The sequence below is a fragment of the Takifugu flavidus genome, chromosome 4 (genome assembly GCF_003711565.1).
Source record: "Takifugu flavidus isolate HTHZ2018 chromosome 4, ASM371156v2, whole genome shotgun sequence".
Taxonomy (NCBI): Eukaryota; Metazoa; Chordata; class Actinopteri; order Tetraodontiformes; family Tetraodontidae; genus Takifugu; species Takifugu flavidus.
This window is the reverse complement of record NC_079523.1, coordinates 2,185,198-2,210,403: the sequence shown is the minus strand read 5'-3', so window position 1 is coordinate 2,210,403 and position 25,206 is coordinate 2,185,198. Positions and strand designations below refer to the sequence as shown.

The window sequence follows — 25,206 nt, the reverse complement described above, 5'->3', positions numbered from 1 at the left end:
TACCGCTGTTAGCAAAGTGCATTTACACTCATTCGACACAATTAAACCGGCAAATCGAGGCGATTGCTGCATCTGGAACGTTGTGTTTGATCGATCCCATTTTTGGACGGACCGTTTAGTTGAGCGACTGGGGGACATATTTGGCTAACGGACTGACGACATACAAGAGAATTCTCCATCAACTATTTCCTTTTTGGTTGTGTGTATATTTTTTGTAACAAATAGCAAAGCAAAGAAGTGGTGACAGTGTAATATTCAGCGCCTTTATTTCTTTAATATATAAATAACAAAGATAATGTAAAAGTACAATGTTCTCAAGTATTTTTGAGATCGATTTATACAACATATTCGTATTTTTGACTGCGTAACCTTATTTCCGGCGTTTGGAATAGGCCGATTGTTCGCTTGAAATGAAAATATTCATAGACCCGCATGATGGACACTTGAAAGACATTTCCTAAACATGTTAAACGTATTTATTAAAATACCAAAGTACACTCATCGATAACAGTTCACTCAAAGCTGCTAATAGATGTAAAATATCAACATTACATCTGATCGGTTCCTGGAAAGTATTTGATCTCTACGTAGCAACCATGGAGTATCTAAAGACTTCCAAGTTGTTATTTAGCATTACTCGAATCAGGAAAATCGTGGCGTTTGTCCAACCTAGATATTGTTCGAACGTAGCTCGGACCACTGCCAATTCCAGAGAGACGCCGCCACCTGCAGAGAAATTCAAGTCGCGAATTTCCTCTGGTCCAACATTTCAGGATTTCATCAAGGGTGTTTCGGTTAATAAAACGTCTGTGGAAAAGTCAGAATACCATGACCAACATACTTATTTTTCAGAAGCCATGGATATGGGAAACTTCCGAAAAGGTTCGTCCCCAGCCCCCAGTTAATATTCAAACATGTCCCTTCTGGGATCAAACCATAACCATAACTTAATATTGCAGTTTATTTTGAGACCTATGGCTGTCAAATGAACGTGAACGACACAGAGATAGCCTGGTCCATACTACAGAAGAAAGGTTATCAACGCACACTTGAATTAAGTCAGGTACCTGATCACTATCTATACAGTTGAACACCATGCGTGTAAGAACTAACGGGGTATCATGTTTACAGGCAGATGTTGTACTTCTGGTAACATGTTCCATAAGGTAAGATCACTTTTTTCCTCCTTATTTTGAAAAAAAAGCTCGTTACCAATAGGCAAAAGTGACGGTGATTAAACTAAATGATAAAAACCTGTCTGCCACTAGAGAGAAAGCTGAGCAGACCATTTGGAATAGACTGCAACAGCTAACAGCGATGAAGAAGAAACGTTTAAAGTCCCAATCACCAATGAAAATTGGAATTTTAGGTCAGTTCCTTCCTTACCCTCTGCATACTTGACTGTTAAAAGTGATTAAGACACTAAATGATGTATTTTTTTCAGGTTGCATGGCAGAGAGGCTGAAGATGGAAGTTTTAGAACGTGAGAAGTTAGTTGATATTCTTGCTGGTCCAGATGCCTATCGGGACCTACCCCGGCTCTTGGCTGTGGCTGATGGAGGCCAGCAGGCCAGCAATGTACTGCTGTCATTAGAAGAGACCTACGCTGACATCATGCCTGTTCACCATGCTCCACAGGGATACAGTGCATACGTGTAAGTCTGTTTTGGATTCTGCTGTTTTGCCCTTTTCTTTTGAAATTTTGTCTGTGGAGTATGGAGTCTTGGATAACTTGTAATTTTGGATCTTTCGTGTTGGCAGGTCCATAATGAGAGGCTGTGACAACATGTGCACGTACTGTATTGTTCCCTTCACCCGAGGAAGAGAGAGGAGTCGACCTGTCGGCTCCGTACTGGAGGAGGTCCGAATGCTCTCTGATCAGGTTGGTTACTGAAAGCCCCCCACTCTTAATTCAGAGTAGACCTCAGGTAGTTCAAGCAGATGAGAGGCTCATCGCTCATGATGAACTGATTGGTATATTTGGTTCAGGGGGTGAAGGAGGTAACTTTGCTGGGTCAGAATGTAAACAGCTACAGAGATACGTCACAACAACAGTTTTGTGGAACTGAGCTGACCCAGCTCAGCCGGGGCTTTAAAACCATCTACAGGACGAAACTGGGCGGTCTGCGCTTCTCTGACCTGCTGGACCACGTTTCACGCATCGATCCTGACATGAGGATCAGATTCACTTCCCCTCATCCTAAAGATTTCCCTGATGAGGTAGATGATACCTTGAATCTCAAAAGTCAATGCGGTGTCCATTTTTGCTGCCTGTGGATGCGACTTCTCTGTATTAAACCCTCTGCACTGATCTGTGTGTTTCTTTTTCCAGGTTTTGCAACTAATCGCAGAGCGAAAGAACATTTGCAAGCAGATTCACCTTCCAGCCCAGAGTGGGAGCAGTAAGATCCTAAAGGCAATGCGCCGTGGGTAGGAGGGCGTGTTTTCATTTGACAAATTTGTCTGTCATGTGCTTGATACAATTACCACTATTCTAGAATGTATCATAATTTCTTTATTAACGTTTCCAGCTACACAAGAGAGACCTACCTTGATCTCGTGAAGAACATCAGGACGATTATCCCAGGTTGCCAATAGAAAGCGTATATTTGCCTCCCTATTTTTTCACCATGAATGATACACTTTTTTTCCTGGAGACAGACTTGTGCATTTACGTGCATGCGTGTGTGTGTGTATGTGTGTGTGTGTGTGTGTCAGAGGTGAGTCTCAGCAGTGACTTCATCTCAGGCTTCTGTGGTGAAACTGAGGAAGACCACCAGCAAACACTGTCACTCATTAGAGAGGTGGGCTACAACGTGGGCTTCTTGTTTGCCTACAGTATGAGAAAGGTAAACACTGTAACGTCTCGTCACCATCGACTATATTGTCCACCGGTATTTTTGTAGATGCCAATAAAAAAACGAGCTCCAGTTTAATTTTGCGATGGCCATCGTGGTTTTTCCACTCTGACAGAAGACCCAGGCTTTTCATCGGTTACAAGATGACGTGCCGGCAGAGGTGAAGCAGCGGAGGCTGGAGGAGTGTATCAGCGTGTTTCGAGAGGAAGCTGCGAGGGTCAACGGCGCTCTCATCGGCAGCACTCAGCTTGTTCTTGTTGAGGGGGTGAGTCTTCCATTCTTGGTTACTACACCAATGGTAGAATGAAATGTTGCTTAACCATTTAATCAGCCGGAATGTAGTTTATTGTTCTAATAATATCTGGCATACGGAATTGTCCACTTCTGTTCAAAACCATAGTTTATGACGTGATGATGCTGAAGACAAGTGAACGCTGCTCACGCCTGATTTCCATATTTGCAGCAAAGTAAAAGGTCCGCTGATGAGCTGTGTGGGCGAACTGATGGCAACACAAAAGTGATTTTCCCCAAAGAAGGTTTCAACACTGCACCCATTAATGTGGGAGACTACGTGCTGGTGAAGGTAGGGTTTGATTCCCTAATAAAGTTCTTTTTAACCACTTTTTTTCATTATTTTCCTAGTCAGCTTCTTATCATGTGTTAGGATTAAATGGGCCAACGATAAAACTAGCCTGTTTTCATCCCCTCTGCCCTCTTCTCCTTTAATGAGACTGAGTGGACAGGACCACGTGTCTCATGTTTTGAACGCAACTATCAGTGTTTGGCATCATTTAAATAAGAATCGGATGACTGCAATCACAAGATGTAGAATCCACACCCATTTAATCCACACAGCCGGGAGAGTCTTTGTACCTCACTGTGTTTACTAAAGGTTTGTACTTGCCTGGCCAAGAATGCTATTGTTTCACTGTTTCTGTTGACAAGTTTCCGTGTCAGTAAGTCAGTTTACCATGAAATGAAAGATATGATCCAAAATTTGGACCCATCTTTAACCCAAGCTATACAACCGAATCATGCAAGCCTGACACCATCTAGTTAAGATTAATTACACTTTTCCTCTAAGCTGCCGCAGTAGCACCTGGTTTTAAAGTTCATTCAATATTTTTATTTTGATGTAGATTTTGTCAGCCAACTCCCAAAGTCTGAGAGGTAGATGCGTCAGCCACAGTTCCCTGAGAGGCACAGAGGAGCAGGATGGCTCTGTGCCGGTACTCCAGCTGCATCAACGTGTGGGCTCAGACACGACTGCTACTGAATCACGCTCTTAACTGGCCCAGGTGACTTTACAATAACCCAGCACGTCATCATGTCTCTTTTCATTCTCTTTATTGGCTTTGGCAGCACATGGAAGTCATCAAGCATAAGTTGATCTCACAGTTACACTGGATTGGTGGACCAACAGGAGTGTGATATATGTATGTAAACTGCTCAGTACTGTATATTTGCTTTTGTGCACGATTTAAAAGAATGCCCTTGATCAAAAGGGACTTCTTACAGCAGTATATTTCGACATCCCCTTTACATCCCCATAAGACTAAACAGTGCAAAAGAATTTAAGAAGAATCTGAAGGAAATAAAATGAAGCACACAAAACATGTTTGTGTTTCCACTTCTGTCAGGAGAGAATGCTTGTGTTTGGGGCCAGTCCTAGGAGGGGCATTCTCTTCATGGCCAAAGTGCTTCTCAGCCTGTGAACTTAACATCAGTCCCAATCAGCATATAATCCTGGAAAAAAACAACAACACAGCAGTTAAAAATAGGCCTTCAGCTTGTGAGTTCTGGTGATTTCAAATTGTTGACTGTTGCACAGATCACTAAAGTTCCTTTCATATCTTGTCTGTCTTAAAATAATTCATCTCTGACCTTCAGAATCTGTAGCTTGGTGTTTTCAAGCTCCATGTTTTTAAGTGCAGGAAGTGGGTACCCCTTTCCAAGTTGAACTAAGAAACCAAATGGAAATTGCACATGTCAGAAAATCACTATATTTTCAGCTATGTGAGCAGATGAAAGAATGAACAGCAAAGAATGTCACATAATATTTAGGTCCTAAGACAAACATTGTGGTTAAATGCAGCTTTAAAGAACACATTAGTGGCACAAAGGGAAAATACAACAGCTCACCATTCACGACTGGTATCACCACCCATTTAAGGACAAATTCGAGGGAATTACTGAGGGTCTGGACCTGTGGGGTGTAAGTCTTCGTTAGCTTTTGAGATTGCTACTATTGGTTCCTGTAGCAAATGTAGAAAATGCAGCTCTCACCTGAAACTGCCCCACATAACTTGTCTGCAGGCTCAGATTCATTCTGTGCAAGTTAAGGAAAATTAGTTTGTGGCGTATTATCTTTATGCAGACATTTTCATACATATTTTCTTTCGCTTTTAAGAGCAAGTCGTGACTTAAAAAAACCCCAAAAAAACCCTCACTTGTTTAATGTAAGCGATACGCCAAGCTTCATTCCACTGAGGGACACTTTGCTGCTAACACTGGTGTCCTGTATAGACAAGAGAAAAAGGTTAGCTTTTAATTAGTTATCTAGAACTACCTAATCGTTGGATGCTAATGGCGTTACCTACCAAATTTAAGATGAAGAGAGGCGTGAGTGTGTCATTGGGCTGGATAGCATAAGCTGTCACTGTACCAGTAACCTGAACTGTTACTCTGTCGGGTTCAAATGTCACCACAGGACTTTTATCCGTCTTCATCAACAGTTTCATCATCAGGCCGGGGAATTGCTTGGAAATCTGAAAACACAAAGATTTAGTTGGCCGGTCAACATTGAAGGTCGCGGCTCTGACGGAATGAGTGGCGTTATTGTTCACCTGTGGGATGAAGGTTCCAAATGTTGTGGTGGTGAGTCGGATGGGGGAGCGTTTGGGAATCTGTTGGTGCGGGCCCAGAAAGGTTAGTGCGATGTCCTGAAGGTGGGAGTGGGGACTGGAGGATGAGACTTACCATGTCATCAGTGATGTAGATGCTGAGGACTCCAGCTTTGTGGTACACAAATGCTGCAGAGTTGGCGGTGAAAGCAGACAAGGCCATGTACAACATGTTGTTGTTCTCGGGTGGCAGAGAAAAGGCTGGGGCAGAGAAAGGAGGTTCCTGATGCTGCCCGATGTTGTAAAACTGGCCCTGAATAAAGAAATAAAAAATCCCACGATGACTTTTCTCTACCATGTTTTTGCTAGTCCTGAAAACTTAATGGTAGTTTTCTTTTACCTTCAGCTTCAAGGCGATACTAGAACTGGAAATGGCGGGTGAGGACACCATGGAGTATTCAATTTCTGCATACTTGTCGACATTGGCTAAAACTGCAGTACGGTAGAATTTTAGTGAGCTCTTCGGGTATAATTGAGCATAAAAACCCATAACAGAAAGAGGACGTCTCACCATTAAGCGTCTTCAAACGAGGATTCATATCATCAATTGCGTTGGTCACCAGAGGGCAGATCTGCAGCAACAGAGCAGAGAAATTCCAGTCCAGAGGTAAACACTGCAGTTCTGGTTGAAGGAGGATGTTCTTATCAAATAACCTGAAGCGGACTAATAGGATCACACACCTGTTTCTGCAGAGCACTCTTCAAAGCTTTCTCAATGTACTTTGAGAAGAGATTGTACAGCCAACTGGAATAATAACAAGGAATAGAGTATTTAGGGCTGTGTTCAATGTGCTAGGTATCACATTTAAAAGGGCATCCAGCGTCATGACAAGGGTTTCTAACCTCGCTCCACCGCGGAATTTAATTCTGACCCTGCCCACAGAGGCCGCACAGCTGATGGTGCTGACTTCAGGACGGCCGGTACTGTCACTTTTGATGGCGAGGCTTTCCGAGATGGACAGGTCGTTCACGCCCACTTCGAAAGAGCCGCTGTTCTTACTGTTCAAAGAGAGCAAGCGTCACTGCAGAGGGAACCCGGTAAAATGGATTCATCTGTAGCGTATAAAAGGGAAATCATATTTACACCCATCGGAGGAACTTGACCCTCCAGTTTCCACGCAGGTTTATGAAAGCATTGTTTATGGAGAGTTTGACTCCACTTCCAGGCACCAGTTGAATTGGAGCGATCGGCAGTCCAATATTCACTATCTGTATACTAAAATAAAAGATATTTGTCAAGACACTTTAAGGAAAGTACCGATCCAGCAATTGAAATCACTTCTTTATAAATAGATGCCTTACTTTGTCAGGCTGTACTGGACTTTTCCGATTGGGGAAACTCTCTGTTTCCCTGAAAAGTCTGGGATTTGGATTTTCTTGAGTTTTTCCTGGATTGCAGCGATTCCCAGTTGTCTCCCTGGAGGAAGGAAAAGTTTGATGACCCACAACGGCTGACTTGCAGGCAGGGACAGAAGCAGAAGCAGATTTGCTCACCATATTCGATGCCTTTATCGGTTATTTTGACCTCAACCCCGGGGTTGACACTTAAGATCACAGGGATCAAAGTCACCATCACCAGCCAACCACACAGGAACATGATGACGGTCTGTCAGAAAAGGGGGGTAAATAGGTAGGTTAGTGTTAGTCATTTTCTATTCAACGTCTTGTCTTTACTCTAATATGCAGTTTTGCATTCATACAGTAAAATTCAAGTTGTTTGAGTAAAGAATAAAAAAAAGTCTCAAATGGCAGACAGGCCAGGTGCACATATGTTTCAAATGAATGCAATTTTACTGTCTGGATGTATAAAAATGTGCAGCCAGTGCTGGAAACGCCTGCCACAGTAGACCTGAGTGAAAGAACGGCCTGTCTGACTGCACGCAGCCTCGTGACCACCTGATTCAATTAGGAGCCATTTGAACGCCAGCCACTTCTGACCATGGTCAGTATTCCAGTTAGTGTAAAAACCTCAGGGAAAAATAAGGTATTTTTTTCTCTCCCTTAAAATACTATATTGCACGAAAACCGAAATGGAAAATAATGTTCTTACTTGTCTTTCTGGTTCAGGAATTTTGTTCTCCAGCTCTGTAAAATGCTCAGACTACTGTGATAAAGCTGAGAAGAAGGCTTACCAAAACCCTTACCTGAAGCAGATGCTGGCAGTAGTTTACTCTAAAGGGTCTGTTTTGCTTCTCAGCAGAGCAGAGCAGAGTAGAATGAATGATGAAGGCACCACGCATCCCTTAATATAGTTGGTGAGCCAGGAAGTGACATCAGAGAGGGATTCCCCAGCACAGAGCAAGAGTTGCAGAAACTTGGGTTTCCACACATGTTCTCACTGGCTGCTGTGTCCTGGAATGAAAACCTGTTAGTGAACATTGATTCTTATCGGCCTGATAAGTCAAAAATGAAAAACATATTTGAGCAGGTTTTTAGGTGTGAACCTGCAGATGGTTTCAATCAGTTTTCAAATGAAGAACTAAACAACAATACCACTAAATTGAATGTTCCTCTTTCACTGCACAGGCACGCTTGCTTCTAATATTCTATTGAATAATTATGCATGGCTCTCATTTACCTGCCTGTTTCTAATAGCGATTAGCACCCCCCCCCCCCCCCATTGTCATGTCTCACTTTTTTTGACAGCAACAGTTCCGTCCAACTCCTGGTTTGATTTGCAGCCTGTTTTTTTTTTTTTTTTTTTTCAGGAGACTGTAAAGGCCACCTTAACCTTGTGCCCCTTTAGGTGGACTGAGTTGACCTTGACCTTTTTACGGTTATCGGTTTGCAGAAGCCTTCCTCTTTTTAACTTCAGCATTTCCACAGGTGGTGCTGATAAAAGTCGTTTGCTTCCTGAATTTGTTGAAACTTAAACGCGTCCCTCTGCTACTGGCAGTTTGGGTTTGACCTGATGAGTGCAAATGCACCAGGTTTGTCCAGATGTGTAGCAAACCTCTGGTGCTGCGTTTTGTGGTGAGGACACTGGAGATGTGTTCTTCTGCTGACTCTAACATCATAAGGTATTTGTGCAGGTCACAATCCTATGAGTCTGATCATTTTCCTGCTCTTCCCGACCTTACCTTGACCTCCACTCTTCCTGTTAACTGACATTTTAATATTTCCAAGTGCAGGAAGAGGGTACCCCTTTCCAAGATGCTGAATAAAAAAGAATATTCTGCAATAAAGACATGTAAAAAATGTTCCTACATTTCTGCAATCTTGTTATTTTGTGGTTATCAATCACTTCTGCATTCAGAGTGTTGAGGAAATGCTTAAAGGGAACTCATGGCTCAGTATAACACAATTACCATTATATAGTATAACACAATTACCACCTGTTTGTTTGTGGTATAAAAAGCCTTTTCTGTATTAAAGGCCCAGAGCAGCTTTTGTTAAATCTTCCCAGGTAGAATTATTAGTTTCATCCATGAATAAGCTTATCATCAGTCACTTCTTTTTTTGAATACTATCTTTGTAGGGACCTTCATGGACACAATGTATGGCACAGCTCTGTATCCTAACCTAAACCATCCCAATGAACTCCCCGACCCTGACCTAAATACAATTAAACCTGAAAACCACGTCTTAATCCTCAAACATGTATTTGACGTTGCTCCACTTTGCAAGTAAAATGAGTATTTTGGTACTCAATATGGACTAAAAATGAGGACGCGCACACACACACACACACACACACACACACACACACACACACACACACACACACACACACATATGCACACAGAGTTGTGAGGACCAGCCAAAACATTGTCCGCACTATGAAGCATTTACGAGAATACGAGCACATGGAATTTTCTTGAGGGTTTGCTGTATTTCCTTCTGGCGCATGTTCGCACTGGGAAAAACTGAGTTTGTGCAAGATGTTGTGTACACAGCAGGCTCTTTCCCCAGTCTTTACGTGCAAGTTACTCAAACATTGATTTAGTGTTTATGATCATGTTCCCGACTCCCATTGTCTGCAGTAAATTCCAGGAATTTGTGCAAATGAGGGATATGTCGCAATCAACCAGGCAAATGCTTAAACTCAACATAAAAGATGATCTCCTCTGTCTCCAGAGCTTTATTTGACGCTTCGGTCACACATTTAGCTGAGTTTGGGGGACGTCAGGAACCTTGTGCTTACAGTTCAAATGTTGACGTGTAAAACAAGCACTGTAAATGTCGAAGTCTGTATTCTGTGCATTTCAGTATAATTAAGCGGTATCTTATGGTTTATGCGTAGTGTTATTTATTCATTCATTTATTTCTTTATTTATTCATTCATTCATCGATCGTAACTGGAATCTTCTCTTGTTTGGAGTTGATTTTCCTGCTAACGACCCTCTCGAATCAGGCTGGAGCAACTAAAATGGTGCAACTCTGCCCCCTTGAGGATCAAACCTGTATAGCAGCCCCACCGCATCAGTTCAGAATGGCCACTTTAATATCATGTTGTTTCTTATTATCTAACCAGCCAAATATTAGTTAAACTAAACTACAATAGGCTAATTAATGCCTAATTCATGCCAATGCCTAAAAAATTATGGATAATAATAATTTTACTAATTCTGATTATGTCCAATTCTTAGAAACTGAAAAATAAACTTTAAAACTTACTTGAGCTTTAACCATTGGTGAAGGGGAAGAGTCGAGCTGTTTTCCATGAAGCACTAAAAGAGCTTCAGACTCTTTGCATGATTCCTCCCACAGATGCCGCAAAATTGATCTGTGCATTAGCCAACTGAAGTGCACTGAATACAAATTGGGCAAGTGCAGGCAGCAAGCAGGCAGGCAGACTGTCACTGGGTGGCTGATTTATTTATTTGTTTTCATCATGCTCAATTAGAATAATCTAAAAACCTAAAAGCTTCACTATCAGCTTTCAAATGTGTTTTGCTTCATTTATTGACGAATATTAGAAGCTAAATAATCTCAGTAATTCATAAGGCTTCACACACATTTGCTTTTTCCTAAATTCTAATTTTACTGAGATGACCTGTAGCAGTTTCTAATCATTTGGAATAAAATAAGTCCCAGATTTCGCACATCTCAATAAAGTTGCCTTTTCTATCATCAAACCTTAAAATCACATTTATAGTTAATCTACTCTTTACGGTCGCTATTTTCCAGACGGGATGAAAGCTGCCACTGCATGGGTCTTTCATAACCCCCCTGCGGGAACGTGATCACCTCCGTAATGACTTCTGCTCTCTGCACATTTGCACGTGTGCTGCTGTCAGGTATTGTGTTCGGGGGCTGCGGCTGCGGTCTGGACTGACCTGGATTGTTTTGGTGGAAAGAACAAAAGGGAGCCTCATGTCAATGGTTGAGTGTGCTGAGCATAAAAGGTGCAATGTGCCCCAGACAGAAGGGTTTTCTGTGCCCCCGTGCCATGCAGCTGTGGGGCCTGGGCACCCTTCCATGCCCTCTGCTCCAGTCCAGCCTCAATGGGCAAAACACTGTAAGCTATTTATGCAATGTCACACTTTCTTTTCCTAAAAAAAACAAAACAGTAGTGGATGTTTTGATGGAGCTGCCCAGAGTTTGTAGAATTGAAACGTGTCAGCCTACACATATTTCACTTCTGTCTCCACAAGTGCTCCGACACGGGCGGATGGAGCGGCACAACAACAAGTGTGAAATGTATTTTTCTTTGCAGGGAAGGTAGATTCATCTGTTCATCGCCTTCACTGAGCAATGAAAACCGTGAAATTGTGTTTTTCCTGATAATACACACAGAGGACCCCTAAAATCCATTTTTACCACGCGGGCCTTTTAATCTTAACTCTTAGAATCTCTGGAGTGTAAAGGAGGGAAATGTTATCAAGAATATACAAATAATATTAAAAACGATTCCCCGTCTGCTCGAAAGAATAATTTAACGCTGTTATTAACGCTTTAAAAAATATCAAACTGTCTGTACGATTGGGCACATTTTCCCTTACTCAAATGTGATTTAAGATTAAGATTAAGATTAAGATGTAGTTTATTCATCCCCGTGAGGAAATTGAATTGTAGTAGCAGCTATTTCAGTAGCTGAGGCAGATCTGTGGTCTCCAGTCATGCATGACTGTGCGTGTAGGACAGGTTTGATGATGTGGAAGCATAACATTTGGATGATAAATGTAATTTTGGTAATGAGTGAAGGCTGAAGCTGGACCAAGAAGCATCATTCAGTCTACAAATCACCGGCTTCAGCCGCCGCCTGAACAGCCACCCCAGAAAAGCCGTGTGTTGTAGGACAAAGGGATTGAGAGGAAATGGTCGCGTCCTGGCCCACAGATAGCGTGGGTGGAACCGGCAATGAAAGGACCGGATGCTGCAGCGCTCCTCCGAGTCTGTTTTAGAAAGAGTGCAAACTGCACTGGGACCATTTTGTCATTTCACAACAGATGCTTTTGAATAGAGAAGAAAGTTGGAAGGTTAGATGTGACTGTTTTACATGAACAGACGCTACACGGTGAAAAGGAAGCAGAGGTTGGCTGGATGGATGATGAGAAACACGTACCTATACGGTCCTATCACACGCCTTCGTAGGGCAACACCAAAAGAACGTAGAGCAGCGATGGGACTGACTCCAATCACAACCAGCAGCTTCTTGTAACAGACTGTATCAGTCACACCTAATTTAGAATCTGTTGAACAGTTAAATGTACAGATAGGACATGATCTAACATGGTCTATATATAATGTCTAATATATATATAATACCTGCAATGTGGTGTATATTATCACCATTAATGGGCTCTTCATACCTCCGAATATGCATCAAGAGTTATTCAGCTGGAAATATAGGTTAAAAAACCCTCAAATTGTCCCTCAAACCTGCGACTGCAGCTTTGTGCTCGTACTGGTCGGCCACCAACACTTGTTCTACTTCCTCAACCCTCAGCCAGAAAGAAGAAATTAATTAAAAAATCATCAAGTTGTGTCCTCATTAAAAAGCGTCACTGGAAGCTCCACATCTCATAAAACATGCTGCCTCATCGCTTCACATGGAATATTTTCTTGTCAACTAATAGATGTTGCTGGTGGAATTCCAAAAGCCTTTTTTAAAGAACGACATCAACAACACTAATCATTTGACTGTAACTAAAGCTGCCATTTTGTGGGGTTTTTTGTACGTTTTTGTCTTATTCAGCCACAACAACAACAACAATAAAAATAACGATGATGATGATGATGGGTGCACATTTTGTTCACGGCAGAAAAAGACTGCATGATCATGAATTCCACCTTCTCTGCATGCAAAGGTGAGCACTTGGGTTTCCAACAGTGGACTAAGTGATGAAATCAAAGGAACTTTACTGACGACACCGCAAGAAATAAACCAGCGACTCCTCTGATGTGCTGCTGGGCCTTAAATATTTCACTGCAGCTGGAATCTAAACTGAAACATCTTCACTAACGAATCAGACATTTCAGTTTTTCGCATTGTTGTCTCTTTGATTACAGACTCCCACAAATTCTGCTGTAATGAGCAGTTCTATCCCCTTCTTGACATGTCCTTTAACATGTACATAGGTATGACAGGTTGTTTTAGGGGCTACTATGACAATACTTCAGATATTTGAGGCATTCAGGTCAGAGGTAACCATCTAGGGATGACAAAGTTACATAATAATGCTGTGAAGTATAACTCAAAAGAGAATGCAAAGGCTTTTTTAACAGATCAGTTAAAACACAGAGTCAACATGAGGCCAAGAAATTCCATTTCAACAGTTTTCAGCACAGAGTCCGTGTTGGCCAGGATTTGGGACGTGTGTCACGAGAGGTCATATTGTAATAAAACGTGCGCGGCCTTTCTTAAAAGTCCAATCCAAAAATTCAAGTTTCACGCTGCTGTGGAAACACGATGCAGTCACGATGGCGTGTTTCCGCCTGTTTGTTGAGATCAGAATGTTTGTTCTCTCTCTCTCACACACACACACACAGAGGCTGTTTTTGACAGGATGACACTCGGCTTATTTGCTTTTACGCATTCCGTCTAAACACAACCTGAACGCACGCGTGTGCACGCCTTCCTCCGGCCTGCCTCCCTGCATATGACAGCGTCCCTCCCTCCCTCTTTCTCTCCCTTTCCTCCTCCCCCTCCTCCTCCTCCTCCTCCCCCTGTCAATAGGCTTTTCACCGGCACAACACCGACGCACTCCCTTAAACCGGGAATAAACGCGGAGCCGTGGCGAGAGCAGGAGAGCCTTCCGCCGGTGCGCCCCATCCACGCTCCCTCCCTGAAGGTCCATCTGGCAGGAAGGTATGTTAGAATGATAATGGATTCCGTTTGCAGCCGGCTGTTGTCGTTTGGAGCTTTTGCTTGAATTTGTTGAATGTCCTTTTTCCGCGGCTCAGAGCTCACCCTCGCGTCTTTCCGCACCTGATTCCCCCGGAACTGCGGTCCTTTGTCACGTCGCGTCTTAAATGGCTGCGCTGAAAAGGCTCCTGTCAAGCGTGCAGCTGTTTTATTCAGCGTCATTACATCACGGACTTCAGCCTCTCGCCGCCTGCGCTGCTGAGGATTGTGTTGAGAATGATTCAGCTGGGATGTTTGTGCCAACTGGACGGTCAGTCTTGACTTTCAGCCTGCGAACCTGCGTCCAGGTAGTTGGACCCCTTCAGCGCCTCCCACCCCTTCTTTTCCCCGTGTTGGCCTGGACAGCCACTTCACTGGCGCACACGCGCACGCTAACAACACAGCTGTTGACTATGTTTGGATGTTTTAAGTTGTAGTTGGCTTCTTCAGCTTGATCAGGCGGAGCAACTGGGGCTGCAGTCGGCTCATTCTGCAACGCACCCACCACCAAATATGCAACAGCCGTTTTGACAGATGCTCCGAGCTGCCACCGTGACTGTGCAGCCCACCTAGTCCAGAGGTCTGTTCAATGTCTTTTGAGTATTATAAGAGGGAGGCGACAGGTCCAACTCTGGCTGAGCACAAGCTCATTTTGCTACAGGTATGAAGCAGCTCTGCTTGCATTTGCGTGCTCAGACAGGCCCACATATGGAAACAGGCTCAGCTTTGGTCAGCAACCATTAATGGTTTGACGGCACGATACCATTACTATAGTGTTTAAAGCTGCACTTTCAGTGGTCTTTTTATGAAAGTTTGGAACTTTCCAACTTGGTGTTTTATGTGAACAAAGTTGTCAGATTGGGTTGAGTTGCCACCCCCAACTTCCTACCTACAGGCCCCTTTTTGTGGCGTGCTGGTTTTGTGCGTGTCACTCGCAGGCGTGCAAGTATGTCCCGGTTCTACCAGAGTTGGTGAGACTGGCCATCCGTTGCAGTGCAGGTGGGCTTGTGACACCCTGTCACTGTCCTCCTTCAGGCTGCAGCAGCACCCTCCCGTCAGTGACATTGGGTGCCCTCACACGCTTCAGGTATCTGTCCCTCAAAGTCAGCCTGTCAGCCAGTCAAGGCCCCCCCCCGCCTTTTACCCATTACCTCATCTCAGCAGCCATGACTCCTCTGTTTGGTCCTCGGTTTTCTAACATCAATTTACGCTCACACAGGAATCAGACGGGGCAGAGAGCGTTAAATGGTGTATACTTTATTCTTTTCGTGCAGACTGCATGCACACAGTCTTACAGCCTATTGTCATTGATTGTGCACGAGTTTGGATGCCCGAGGGTGCTGCTGGGATTTCATAGCCCAGCATGCTGCCTGCCACCATTTGCAATTCAAACGAGCACGCATGAGGCATCCTGTGAGGCTGAAGCAGCCCTCCCCTCCTCTGTGTCTCATTGGAGGCAATCATTCCAAGCACTTGCGAAAGAACTTATCAACTCCGGGTGGAATAAGTCAGCAGTTGGAGACTTCTTGGTGTGCTGGCAGAAAAAACTATTTTCAAGAGAACATTTACCACGTGGGGTAGTATTTCTGTTCCAGCATGCAACAGATTTTGCGTCTTATTGTGCTAAACTAGACAGCAGCTTGTTTTATATAATCTTGGACTCAAATCTCTTTACATACTTTCTTTTAACTGGATGTGGATAAAATCATCATAGCAGCTGACGCTAGCACAGTGGCTGGGTTTCATAATTGAATTAAAGCTCTTCAGGTTGCTGCGTTATCTGCAGTCCTGTCTAAATTATATTACAGCGCAGACCTGGACGATGGACATCATGCTGTTTTTGCCATTAGTAGTTAAGTTATAGAGATTTCCAGGCACGCCGCCCAACCATTTGTTTTGCACTTGTCACATCCTTCTACCTTCTTCTTCAAATCACCTTTTCCCAAACAAGTTGAAACCCTGTTGCCGTCTCTTTGGCGAGGCCTTTATGTCTGGCTTTGATTCTCACTCACGGAGCCACAGCCACATTATTGCCTTCCTCAGATTGCATCATGCCGAGAGACGCAGAATCTCTTTGATTCTCTGCGACGGTTTCATTTCACCGTTCCGTTTTCCTCCTTCAGTCACATCCCGTCGTTCTTTACAGTTGATGGGGAGCATCACTTTGTCCTTCTGAAGGAGAGGGAGGAAGATTTACCCTGAGAGCCAGTAGCTCCTTGTGCCCCAGCCTGATGATTACGATGAGTCAGCAGGTTCTGCATCTTCCCCACTCCCCCTTGCTTTGCATACCTCCACTCATCCCTTTTGTTCCCTCCTGAATGCAGCCTCTTTGAACCTCTCAGGAGAGAAATTCTCCGTGCTCTGGTCTAACTTTGATCTGATGCAACTGCAACTGTAATGACGCACATTTTTGCCTCCATGTTTCTGGCAGCGAGTTTAACTGTGGAAGAGGAATTAGAACAGCTGCCACTTCTTCTAGGCTCCTTTATTTAATCTTAATCATTTGTATTCAGCTCTCTTGGCCTCTTTCACTAACCCAAGGCAGCAAAAATTCTTTTCTTTGGGCCACTTTATTCTTAATAATTGGAATTTTTGTGTTGTGGAGGAACGCTAATTCCAGTGTTGATCTGTGTTCGCGTTCACGATTAATTGTGTTTGGATAATCTTATATAAAATTAGTGATATGGGGACATATAGCCCATCTGAAGGTCAGTCATAGTGCAAACTATTTAGAAATATTTGTAAAAAGAGGATTAGGGGAGATTAGAGTGGCAAAAAAACGTAATCATTTGCAACAACACCCTCGACTGAGGGAAAACACGGGCTTGATTTGCACATACGCGCTTGAACATGTGGCACAACTGAAGTTGAATATTGTAGGTAAAATTGAAATTAGTCTTGCATCTGAGGATGAGCCTCCTCTGATAGGTCTATTGTGATTAGAATGATTTATTGCTTCAACGCTGTAACAGAGATTTGCAGCTCCTCTGAGGAAGGTGGCCACCTGACCTCTAAATCATATTTCACAGGTAATTAGACCTTTGTAGGTGGGACTAGTCTGGATCCACACTGTGGCTGCTTGTCTCATTTAACTTTTGTCTGTATGACTGCCTTCCTGTCTTCACTCCTCCACAAACCACCATCGCAAACACAACTCCCAGTTCATTTGGGCTCGTCAGGTGGCTTCTAAACTGGTCAGACAGGTTGAAAAGCAACTGATTCAGGTACAGCCTCCGTCATCGCTCTTCTCTTTCTGCACACACACACATGCATGTTTACAGTTTTAAAGTCAGTTGTGGACCAGTGATGTGGACCCCCCCTCCCCCCAAACACACACACACACACACACACACACACACACACACACCCTGGAGAGTCTTAAACAGTAAGATAGATGCTCTCGATGTGAGGAACGTCATTCTTCCTGGCTGTTTCAGCTGCTTGCTTTGTTATTCCCCTTCAGTGCCTTGACCCTCTCTGTGCCAATAAATGGTCTCACATCTCATTAATAAGGCTGCTGATTTATAATCAGATGCTCTCCTATGCAGCCAGCCTCTCTAAAATCAGACAGTAACAGCTCTGCAGCAGTATGAGGATCCTTTTGTGGAGGGCCTTTGACTAATTTTAAATTTAGAACTGGCAGAAGCCGACACTGTACAATGATGCTGTCCTACTACATATACAGGGGGCAGCTCTCCTCTCTTATGGTTTCTATTTTTTTTAAAACTATTTAATCTGCAGTATTTTATGCTACATGGTTTTTGGAGCTAGTGCTTGTTGGCCAACATGAAATGGGTTACGCTGGACAAACTCATCATTCATGCATTCTCTGTGATGCAACATATTCCCCCCCCCTGTTGTTTCTATGTTGGCAGCAATAATGAGAGGCTTCTTTATAATTCATATCATGATTGATCTCCCTCTGGTAGTTGTTTTCATGCTGCAATCTCACATGATTGTTTTATGCCAAGAGCACCCAGAGCTGCCAAACACCGCGGCCCACAGATTAAGATGCTAAGTGTAGCTTTGTAAGGCCTTTTAGCAGAAAATACCCTCTGAAATCTTTGTACCCAACGCATGGCAGATGACTGACTGGGTGCAGAAGTTTAGGAGACAACTGAAATGCTCTTTAGCCGGATTGACATGGTTTGTCGCTCGGTGCCTGATGTCATCTACACTTAAACAAATGGCATTGAACTCCTTGTTCCGCGTCTTTATACTCTCTGCCACAAACAGCAATAACACAGAGCACCCCTGTAGTTTCCATTCAGACCCAGCACTGATCCTAATAAGGAGATGAATGGCTCTTTACAAACAGCTGTGAAACTGCACTGGATGTGTGTCCCATCTCTCTCTGTGAGACTGAGCATGTCCCCGCACTTCATGTCCTACATGTTGTGCTTTCAGTTTGATTTTAAACTTTTCCTGCAGCCACATTATGTTCAGCAGTATAAGTGCTATTGTTTTGCAGAGACAATCAGGAAAAGTGCCGTTCATTGGGCATAAATTGTGAGGTAATGGGTTTTACCGAACTTGAACTGGACTAACAATTTTCAGCTTCAGGATCGTCAGCATGTCTGTTTGTAGGGTGCTGCCGAATGGCCACATTCCAGTGGAAGCACTGGTATATCTATTGGAGCCTTTCAGACTTTTGGTACAGTCACCAGATGTAGTGAAGCAATTAAAAAATCTGTCCAGTCCAATGGGAATGTTTCATATGGGGCTTTGAACAACAGGTTTAAAATGTCATTAATGGGAAATGACAGTCAGAGGAAAGGATGGTCATTGTAAATGCAGTTTTCTCTGAACGTCTTTATGCTTTTATACATGTAGCAGGCGACGTACAATCCCCGATAACCAGAAGCTTTAAGAGGTAATGGAATAGAACAGGTGAGTATATGGGAGTGATTGTCCTTGGTCACCTAAATTTGGTCAGAAAATGGCACCCTGAATGCGAACGTTGTCTTCAGGCCAACATTTCTCCGTGCAGGGAGTGGGATGTGCTGCACAGTGAAGTGTTTGCTTTTGTTGTGTAACAGATGCAGAAATGTGGGAGGAAAACTGCGCTGTCACAACATCATTGGGATTATGCAGACTATGTCTGTTGTTCCTGGTGGCAAGCTGTATTTCTTTTGACAACACCTCTGCCTCGGTTTTGTAGAGAGGGGGATATCTTTGGGCTTTTCCTGTCCAAAAAATAAAAGAAAGCAATCGTTCAACTACCTTGTTTACACAAAAGAAACTCTGCTTTTGACATATTTTGTATTTCAGCCTCCAGCTTTCTGCGAGATACACAGAATTATTTAGGAAAAAAGAGTTTATTTAACCGCAAGAGACACAAACACGTAAACAGTAAATACCTATTTGCTTCTTTTTTAGATGTCTCCAGTTACTTAGGTTTCAAGCTGTCTGACCAGTCACCAAATTATGGTGGATGGGTGGATTCTCCTAGATACAGCTGGCTGCTTGCTGCTGAAATATTTCTTACCCGGCCTATTTTTCTCTTTAACAATATATCGTGATCTGCTTGTCAGACAGCTAATTTCCGACACTGCTGCATTCGTGCGGGTGGTTGTGAATCGGGAAAGAGTTATTTTTCAGACAGAAACCTGTACACAAAAGCAAAAATCGTACGCAGCATCTTCCTGTTTCACTTTCTTCCGAGTCAACAAACGGTTGTTTGTTCTTTCTTTGTTTCTGAGCAAATAGTCTGTCGTAGCCGATTGTCCGTGGACGGGGAGAGTGAGCCCAGCACGGCTCCTTCATCACCACTTCCCTCAGGTGAATCATTCATTCATTCATTCATTCACTGCTGGTTGTTATAAGATGAAGAATTCATGATGATTTTTCTTTTGCCTTTCCTACCTAATTGTTTTATTGTTGATTATTCCTTCTCGACACTCCCTGATCACTTTGGGTTTGTTGCATTTGCATGAATATTTCATGTGTGGAGATAGAGAGGACATGGTTCTGTACATGTTTAATGAGAGAAGTGGGGCCACTCTCATATGCTCTGTTTATTTGTTCTGAATCTCATCCCTTTCGTACAACTATGTCTGTGAACAGCTTGGGAATATCCAATAGAACGACTTACATAAAGACTTAACTAGGGCAAATGTACCTGTACAGGCCTCCAAAACCTGGTTGCAATAATATTTGAATTGTATCATAAACTCTGTTGCATTTAAATTAAGGAAAGACAATATTTCAGTCATGTGTCTTATCTTTTCTTAAAAGCTGTGAGGTCCATGAAATGGACCCTAGAAGGATCAGGAAGTGAAAAAGGTGAATGTCGGGCACCAAACCTGTTGGTTATTGATCTTCTCTGCAGCTTCTCACTATAAATTTAAATGAATTATTTTAATTTTTTGTCTTTACTTGCACACAAATAATGACACGTTATAGCTATTAAGACATTTCATACTGTGAAATTAATAATGTGAAATTCCTTAATTATCGCCATTTTCTTCCCAGCATAAATTAAACTGGTTTATAATTTCCACTATTATTAATTTTGCAGGATTAATGTGTTTGTATCTTTATTTACTCAGCAGTGTTTAAGAGGCGGGATTCCACAGTTCGTATCAAACTGTTATAAACAGCAGAACAAGTTAGATAAACCCAGCACGGCTGTAAGAGAGGATTTATGAGGAGATTTCAATGACTTGTCTGACCAAACCAGCCTCATCTTCTCAGGCAGGTTGTTCTAGAGTTGGACCACCAAACCAGAGCCAGGGGAGATGGCCAGTTCAGGGGTGATGTGATGCTCTGTGACCACATGTTGACCACATGTTGACCACATGTTGACCACATGTTGACCACATGTTGACCACATGTTTCCCACGGTGATGCTCAGAGCAGAGGTTTGAGGAAAAAGTTTCAGACTGAGATGCTGAATTTATGATGGTTGACCACCACGGAGATTAGTAGTAAGACCCTTTCTCTTAACATTCTACATTTACAATTCCCCTTTTCTGGGATTGGCAACAAGCTGGATTTACTATTCAGTCGGTGTGAGAGTGAAGATAAATTCACAGTTTTGTCTCAAAGCCTAACCAAATAATTTTTTCCCCAATTGTAAATCACTCTGTCAGAATAGTCCTGAATCCACTTGTGCTCACAGCAGCTTCCATCTTCTGTGCCCTGTAGAGGAGGCAAAATGAGAGAGAGAGACTAGTTTGGAAGTTTGTTTGACAAAATATCATTTTCACATTCAGTCATAACAGCAACTCAACAGGTTCTTTTTGAAAAAAGTGGAAAAAACCCCCACTGATTATTCAATGCCAGTAAATATGGCTCTTATTTAATGAATGTAATCGTTTGTTGTCTGTTTTAGGGAGGGTCACCATGAACCTCATAAAAAGACATGAGAGTTAACTTGTCAAACTTGACGAGGTCTTTGGTTAATAATCAAGTTTTACATGAACATGTTGCATGTCTGCATCATCTGCATTGTTCTAGCATGTTCATTGAGACATATATGATATGGAAATATCACGCTAGAAAGTACCACACTAATGCAGATATGCCACTATAAGGTTGTTCTCCTCAGCCAGAGGGCTTATCTCCATACCCAGGACAGGAACATGCACCCACCAACCATCACTATTAGCCCCTGTGATTCTTAATCCAGACAGTTTTGGGTCTCCCTTCTCACCCACTCCCCCCCCCATCCCCTTTGGGTATCCATCCCTGCTGCATTGATACCATGTGAGCGACCTGGCCAGACTTGTGAGGAGCATTGATTAAAGCGGGTGACAGATTATTTGCCGTCTCCTTTGTAAACACGGGTGGACAGACTTCAAGCAGAAGTGAAGATCAATGTCAGATGGAGAGTTGGGCCGTTATATCAAGGGGCATCAATCACTGGTGGCTGCCAGTGCTTAATACTTCACACTTTCTGACAGAATCTCAATTTAAACTTCTCCTCAAATTTATTACGCAGATCCTGAGGCGCGCAGCCTCTTAAACAACATTAACATGTCAGCGTTCTGTATTGCAGGCTCAGATAAAACCCTCATTACTTATGTCATCTAACCGCGTAGCAAGAAAAGTAAACGTAACTATCTTTTACAAAAGTCCAGCTCGTCCCCGTAATGCAGATGATGGCGTTTGGTCAGTGTCGGGAGTATTTTGGAATGACCCAACAAATGAGTGACTTTTGGAGGTTGGCAGGAAACTAAAACCACTAGAGGAAACCCACACAGGCGGCTCATCCAACCCCTGGCAGGAATATGGCTGACACTCTAACCTGAGGATGTTTTTCTGCTGTTGCCAAATGCATGCTGCCAAAGAAATGTTCTCAGTGAGTCCAAGATTGACTATGTTCACGCAAGCAAGCATGCTCTCCTTGTGGCACCGACACATAACAAATATGTTTTTCTGTGGCCCTAAAATGTGTAAAGTCTAATCTATCTGATGGAGTACGGGCGTTTCAGGGCAGCAGTCACCATGCAGCACTGCTAGAATGCATCCCATTACAATGACTGAATCAGAGATTCAAATTGGAAATGTAAAAGTCAACAGATTTACATCAGCGGTGTCTCTGTCCTTTCTGCTAACCTGCGAGCTGTTGGGAAGCTTCTGCAGGTTTCCAAACGCAACCGTTTAACATTGCGGGCCAATGTGAAAATGTGCATTTCCATTATTGAATATTTATAGACTTTATTTTGGTCTGCCTGGATGCGGTGCAATTCTTTGAGATGGAAGGCCGCGTAGGTCTTGTGGTTGAAAACATTCCTGCTGCAGCTCGGAGGAGTTGTGATCTAGAGGGGGAAAAAAAACACAAGAAGGTTTGATAACATTTTATGGCTGATAGGATCAGTTAATCTCATCAAATTGTCATTTTTTTAGTTTACAGGGAGAAATCTAGATGCAACATCCAAAACTGCATTTAGTATTTCATCATTTTGTCTGCCGCAAACAAGGCATGTACTGAGTATGAGATGCAGCACCAAGATAGGAGTTTCATGAGCAAGTAAAGAGAATAAGACTGAAACGCTTCCCACAACAAAAATGTAGGAAGCTGCAAAGATCAAACGCGTAGCCCAGAGTGTGCACAGTCCCAATCTGCAGCCATTGAACATCATTTCTCTTCTGAGCCAAAATTGGGAGGATCTGAGGCTGACAACGGTCAGGGTTGCATCGCTGGGTTTGTCTCCTGGTAAAATGGCAGTGGAACCACGGATGAAGCCTCTCCACAGCTTCCGCATAGGTTGGTGTTTGTGAGAGCGTTTCCACTCACGTCCAGCCCCCTCCGAAGACAAAGCTGACGGGACAGATCGGTGTTTAGCCCTTGTGTTGGGTCAGCACATTAGGCTTCTTATTGGAAGGCGGCAGGCTGCCAATCACCCCGTGGAAAGTAGATAGAGAGGACCAGAAAGGTGGTGTTGTTTTTTGCCCCAGAGCTGATAGAGTGGTGAAGGAGCTGTAAGCAGTGAACGCGTGTCTGAGGTCAGGCGTGACAACGGTTGATGGCATCCTAAACCTCCTAAATATTCCAGCTGTAATTATGCATAAATACACCCTGGAGAGCAATATTAGCACAGTTTGCTAACCCACATGTGAAAAATAATAGAAAATCCTATTTGGACCCTAAAATATGATGTATCAATAGCAGAATGAATTGCTAATAAGAGAGTTTAGTGGAGGCCAGTCATGATTTGCTACCTCAGTGGTGTGTGGACCACACCAGCAGAACTCCTTTGATTATCACTGGCATCTTTACCCCTCATTTCTTATTCCAGAAAGTGAGAAACACATCAGCATTTAAATTGAATGCAAGAGTTGTTACCAACCTGCCAACCTCACTCTTCCTTTTTAGCAATGGCTTCTAAATTATTTAATAATAGGAAATGATTCACCTTCAGTTAATGCCTTTAAGACATTAAGCATTTATAGCATGAGTGACCTATCAATATAATCTAAATAGCTGGTTATAGAAGTCACTCAGCTTCTATAGTTCATGGTGTGAAATATTAAAATAGACTTTTCCTTCCAAGGAGCCGTTTCCAAAGTATTGGAACACCCAGTCAGCTTATTGCAGCAGCTCTGCTATTAGTCGACCTGATGAAATTCCATCTTTGAAACAGTAGATTCCAATTTCTGTCCACCTCCCCGTAAATAGCGTTTATTTAATGCATAATTCATTTAATGCATTTAATGCAAGTGATGCAGTAGCCTGAGCTACTTGTGTCCTCTAAGAATTGACACATGCAATCCATTAAATAGTTATGGTGCAATCCTGTCACATACTTATGAATATATTCGGAATGTTATTAGGTAGCAGTCTTTACATATTCCTCTGGATCTGAACTGATCACGTAAGATTGTTTTTCCCGCAGTTTTTTCTGTCATTTAGCTTGTGTAATTAGGCCGTTTTCATTTTCACTTTCATTTGTTTGTTTGTGCACTTAAATGTGTCACATGACATCTTAAGAAGACAGAGAAGAGAGGTTCCTTAAGATGAGAGCTGCATTATTCAGCAGGCAGCATACGGGAATGAGACGAGGGATCATAACCAGCTAAGAAGCTGCTGATCTGAATATTCTCTGATATCTGCTAATAAACAGAAGAAAACATCAGTATGAATGTAGAACATCACGCTGCGCTAAGGGGATTTAAACATCAGCCGTAGCTGCCTGTGCTACAGAGTATTCTCTTGGATAATTTAGAATCATCTGTGGCTGACATGCCTCACCCAGACCTTCCCGTCCTCAATCACCCATCCACTCAGACTGTGGGTCAGCGTGTGATGAGCTGGTGGTTTTATAACTCTTAGGGTGATCTAAATGGTTTCACAAAGATATTACAGACAACAGGAGATTATTTATGCTAGGAAATGGATCTGCAGCCATCTCTGAGGTGAGAGCAGTGCAGGACAACGGCAGGAGGCAGGAGGGATGCTGCCGCGAGGCAGACTGACAACCTCCCTGAGATGCTGACGGGTTTGTGCCAGAAGTTTTTATGGTCATGATATTGCATCTTCTCTCCCAGGATGAGCCCAGGAACTGTAAAAGCTGCAGGTCCAGATCTGCTGGACACTTATTTTCCAGCTCAAAGAAGAAAAACCAGAATAAACTGCACTCTACAGTATATATCCAAGGTATAAGTTCATTTTTTCAGAAGTGTAAATTATACTGTAACAGCGGAGATT

The 25,206-nt window shown here is 43.0% G+C and overlaps 3 protein-coding genes across 20 annotated transcripts in view; 2 read left to right on the top strand and 1 right to left on the bottom strand.

The window, feature by feature from the left end:
- The first annotated feature begins 198 nt into the window (after positions 1-198).
- cdk5rap1 (CDK5 regulatory subunit associated protein 1) lies at positions 199-6,039 on the top strand. Its single transcript, XM_057030943.1, has 13 exons — positions 199-882; positions 960-1,063; positions 1,132-1,166; positions 1,269-1,369; positions 1,445-1,655; positions 1,762-1,882; positions 1,990-2,220; positions 2,333-2,430; positions 2,532-2,587; positions 2,719-2,849; positions 2,974-3,123; positions 3,322-3,441; positions 3,998-6,039. The coding sequence occupies exons 1-13, from the start codon at positions 597-599 to the stop codon at positions 4,145-4,147; spliced, it is 1,794 nt and encodes a 597-aa protein (XP_056886923.1). The 5' UTR covers positions 199-596; the 3' UTR covers positions 4,148-6,039.
- The window catches only part of LOC130524644 (bactericidal permeability-increasing protein-like), a 166,954-nt gene continuing 145,936 nt past the window's right edge, over positions 4,189-25,206 (bottom strand). Inside the window, exons 1-16 of one of the 4 annotated variants that reach the window (XM_057030945.1) lie at positions 7,906-8,069; positions 7,256-7,367; positions 7,064-7,178; positions 6,846-6,977; positions 6,605-6,760; positions 6,443-6,506; positions 6,273-6,333; positions 6,102-6,193; positions 5,838-6,014; positions 5,705-5,764; positions 5,459-5,626; positions 5,309-5,376; positions 5,145-5,187; positions 5,001-5,064; positions 4,743-4,819; positions 4,189-4,604 (exon numbers count right to left, since the gene is read on the bottom strand). In XM_057030945.1, the coding sequence (XP_056886925.1) occupies positions 4,563-4,604; positions 4,743-4,819; positions 5,001-5,064; positions 5,145-5,187; positions 5,309-5,376; positions 5,459-5,626; positions 5,705-5,764; positions 5,838-6,014; positions 6,102-6,193; positions 6,273-6,333; positions 6,443-6,506; positions 6,605-6,760; positions 6,846-6,977; positions 7,064-7,178; positions 7,256-7,367; positions 7,906-8,001 (1,527 nt within the window). In that variant the 5' untranslated portion in view covers positions 8,002-8,069 and the 3' untranslated portion in view covers positions 4,189-4,562. Of the gene's footprint in view, positions 4,605-4,742; positions 4,820-5,000; positions 5,065-5,144; positions 5,188-5,308; positions 5,377-5,458; positions 5,627-5,704; positions 5,765-5,837; positions 6,015-6,101; positions 6,194-6,272; positions 6,334-6,442; positions 6,507-6,604; positions 6,761-6,845; positions 6,978-7,063; positions 7,179-7,255; positions 7,384-7,893; positions 8,070-25,206 lie in introns of those variants that run through there. The other 3 variants (XM_057030944.1, XM_057030946.1, XM_057030947.1) reach the window with 3 other exon arrangements.
- The window catches only part of LOC130524637 (band 4.1-like protein 1), a 41,930-nt gene continuing 30,538 nt past the window's right edge, over positions 13,815-25,206 (top strand). For 5 of the 15 annotated variants that reach the window (XM_057030929.1, XM_057030928.1, XM_057030932.1 and 2 more), the window contains exon 1: positions 13,858-14,015. The gene's annotated coding sequence lies outside the window, so the exon portion shown is untranslated. Of the gene's footprint in view, positions 14,016-14,112; positions 14,360-19,760; positions 19,833-25,206 lie in introns of those variants that run through there. The other 10 variants (XM_057030920.1, XM_057030921.1, XM_057030924.1 and 7 more) reach the window with 8 other exon arrangements.

Bases quoted from the DNA above. Each gene is read 5' to 3' on its own strand.
- cdk5rap1 (XM_057030943.1), top strand. From the start codon at position 597: ATGGAGTATCTAAAGACTTCCAAGTTGTTATTTAGCATTACTCGAATC. The intron at 883-959 runs GTTCGTCCCCAG...TTAATATTGCAG, and splicing joins TATGGGAAACTTCCGAAAAG to TTTATTTTGAGACCTATGGC. The intron at 2,850-2,973 runs GTAAACACTGTA...CCACTCTGACAG, and splicing joins TTGCCTACAGTATGAGAAAG to AAGACCCAGGCTTTTCATCG.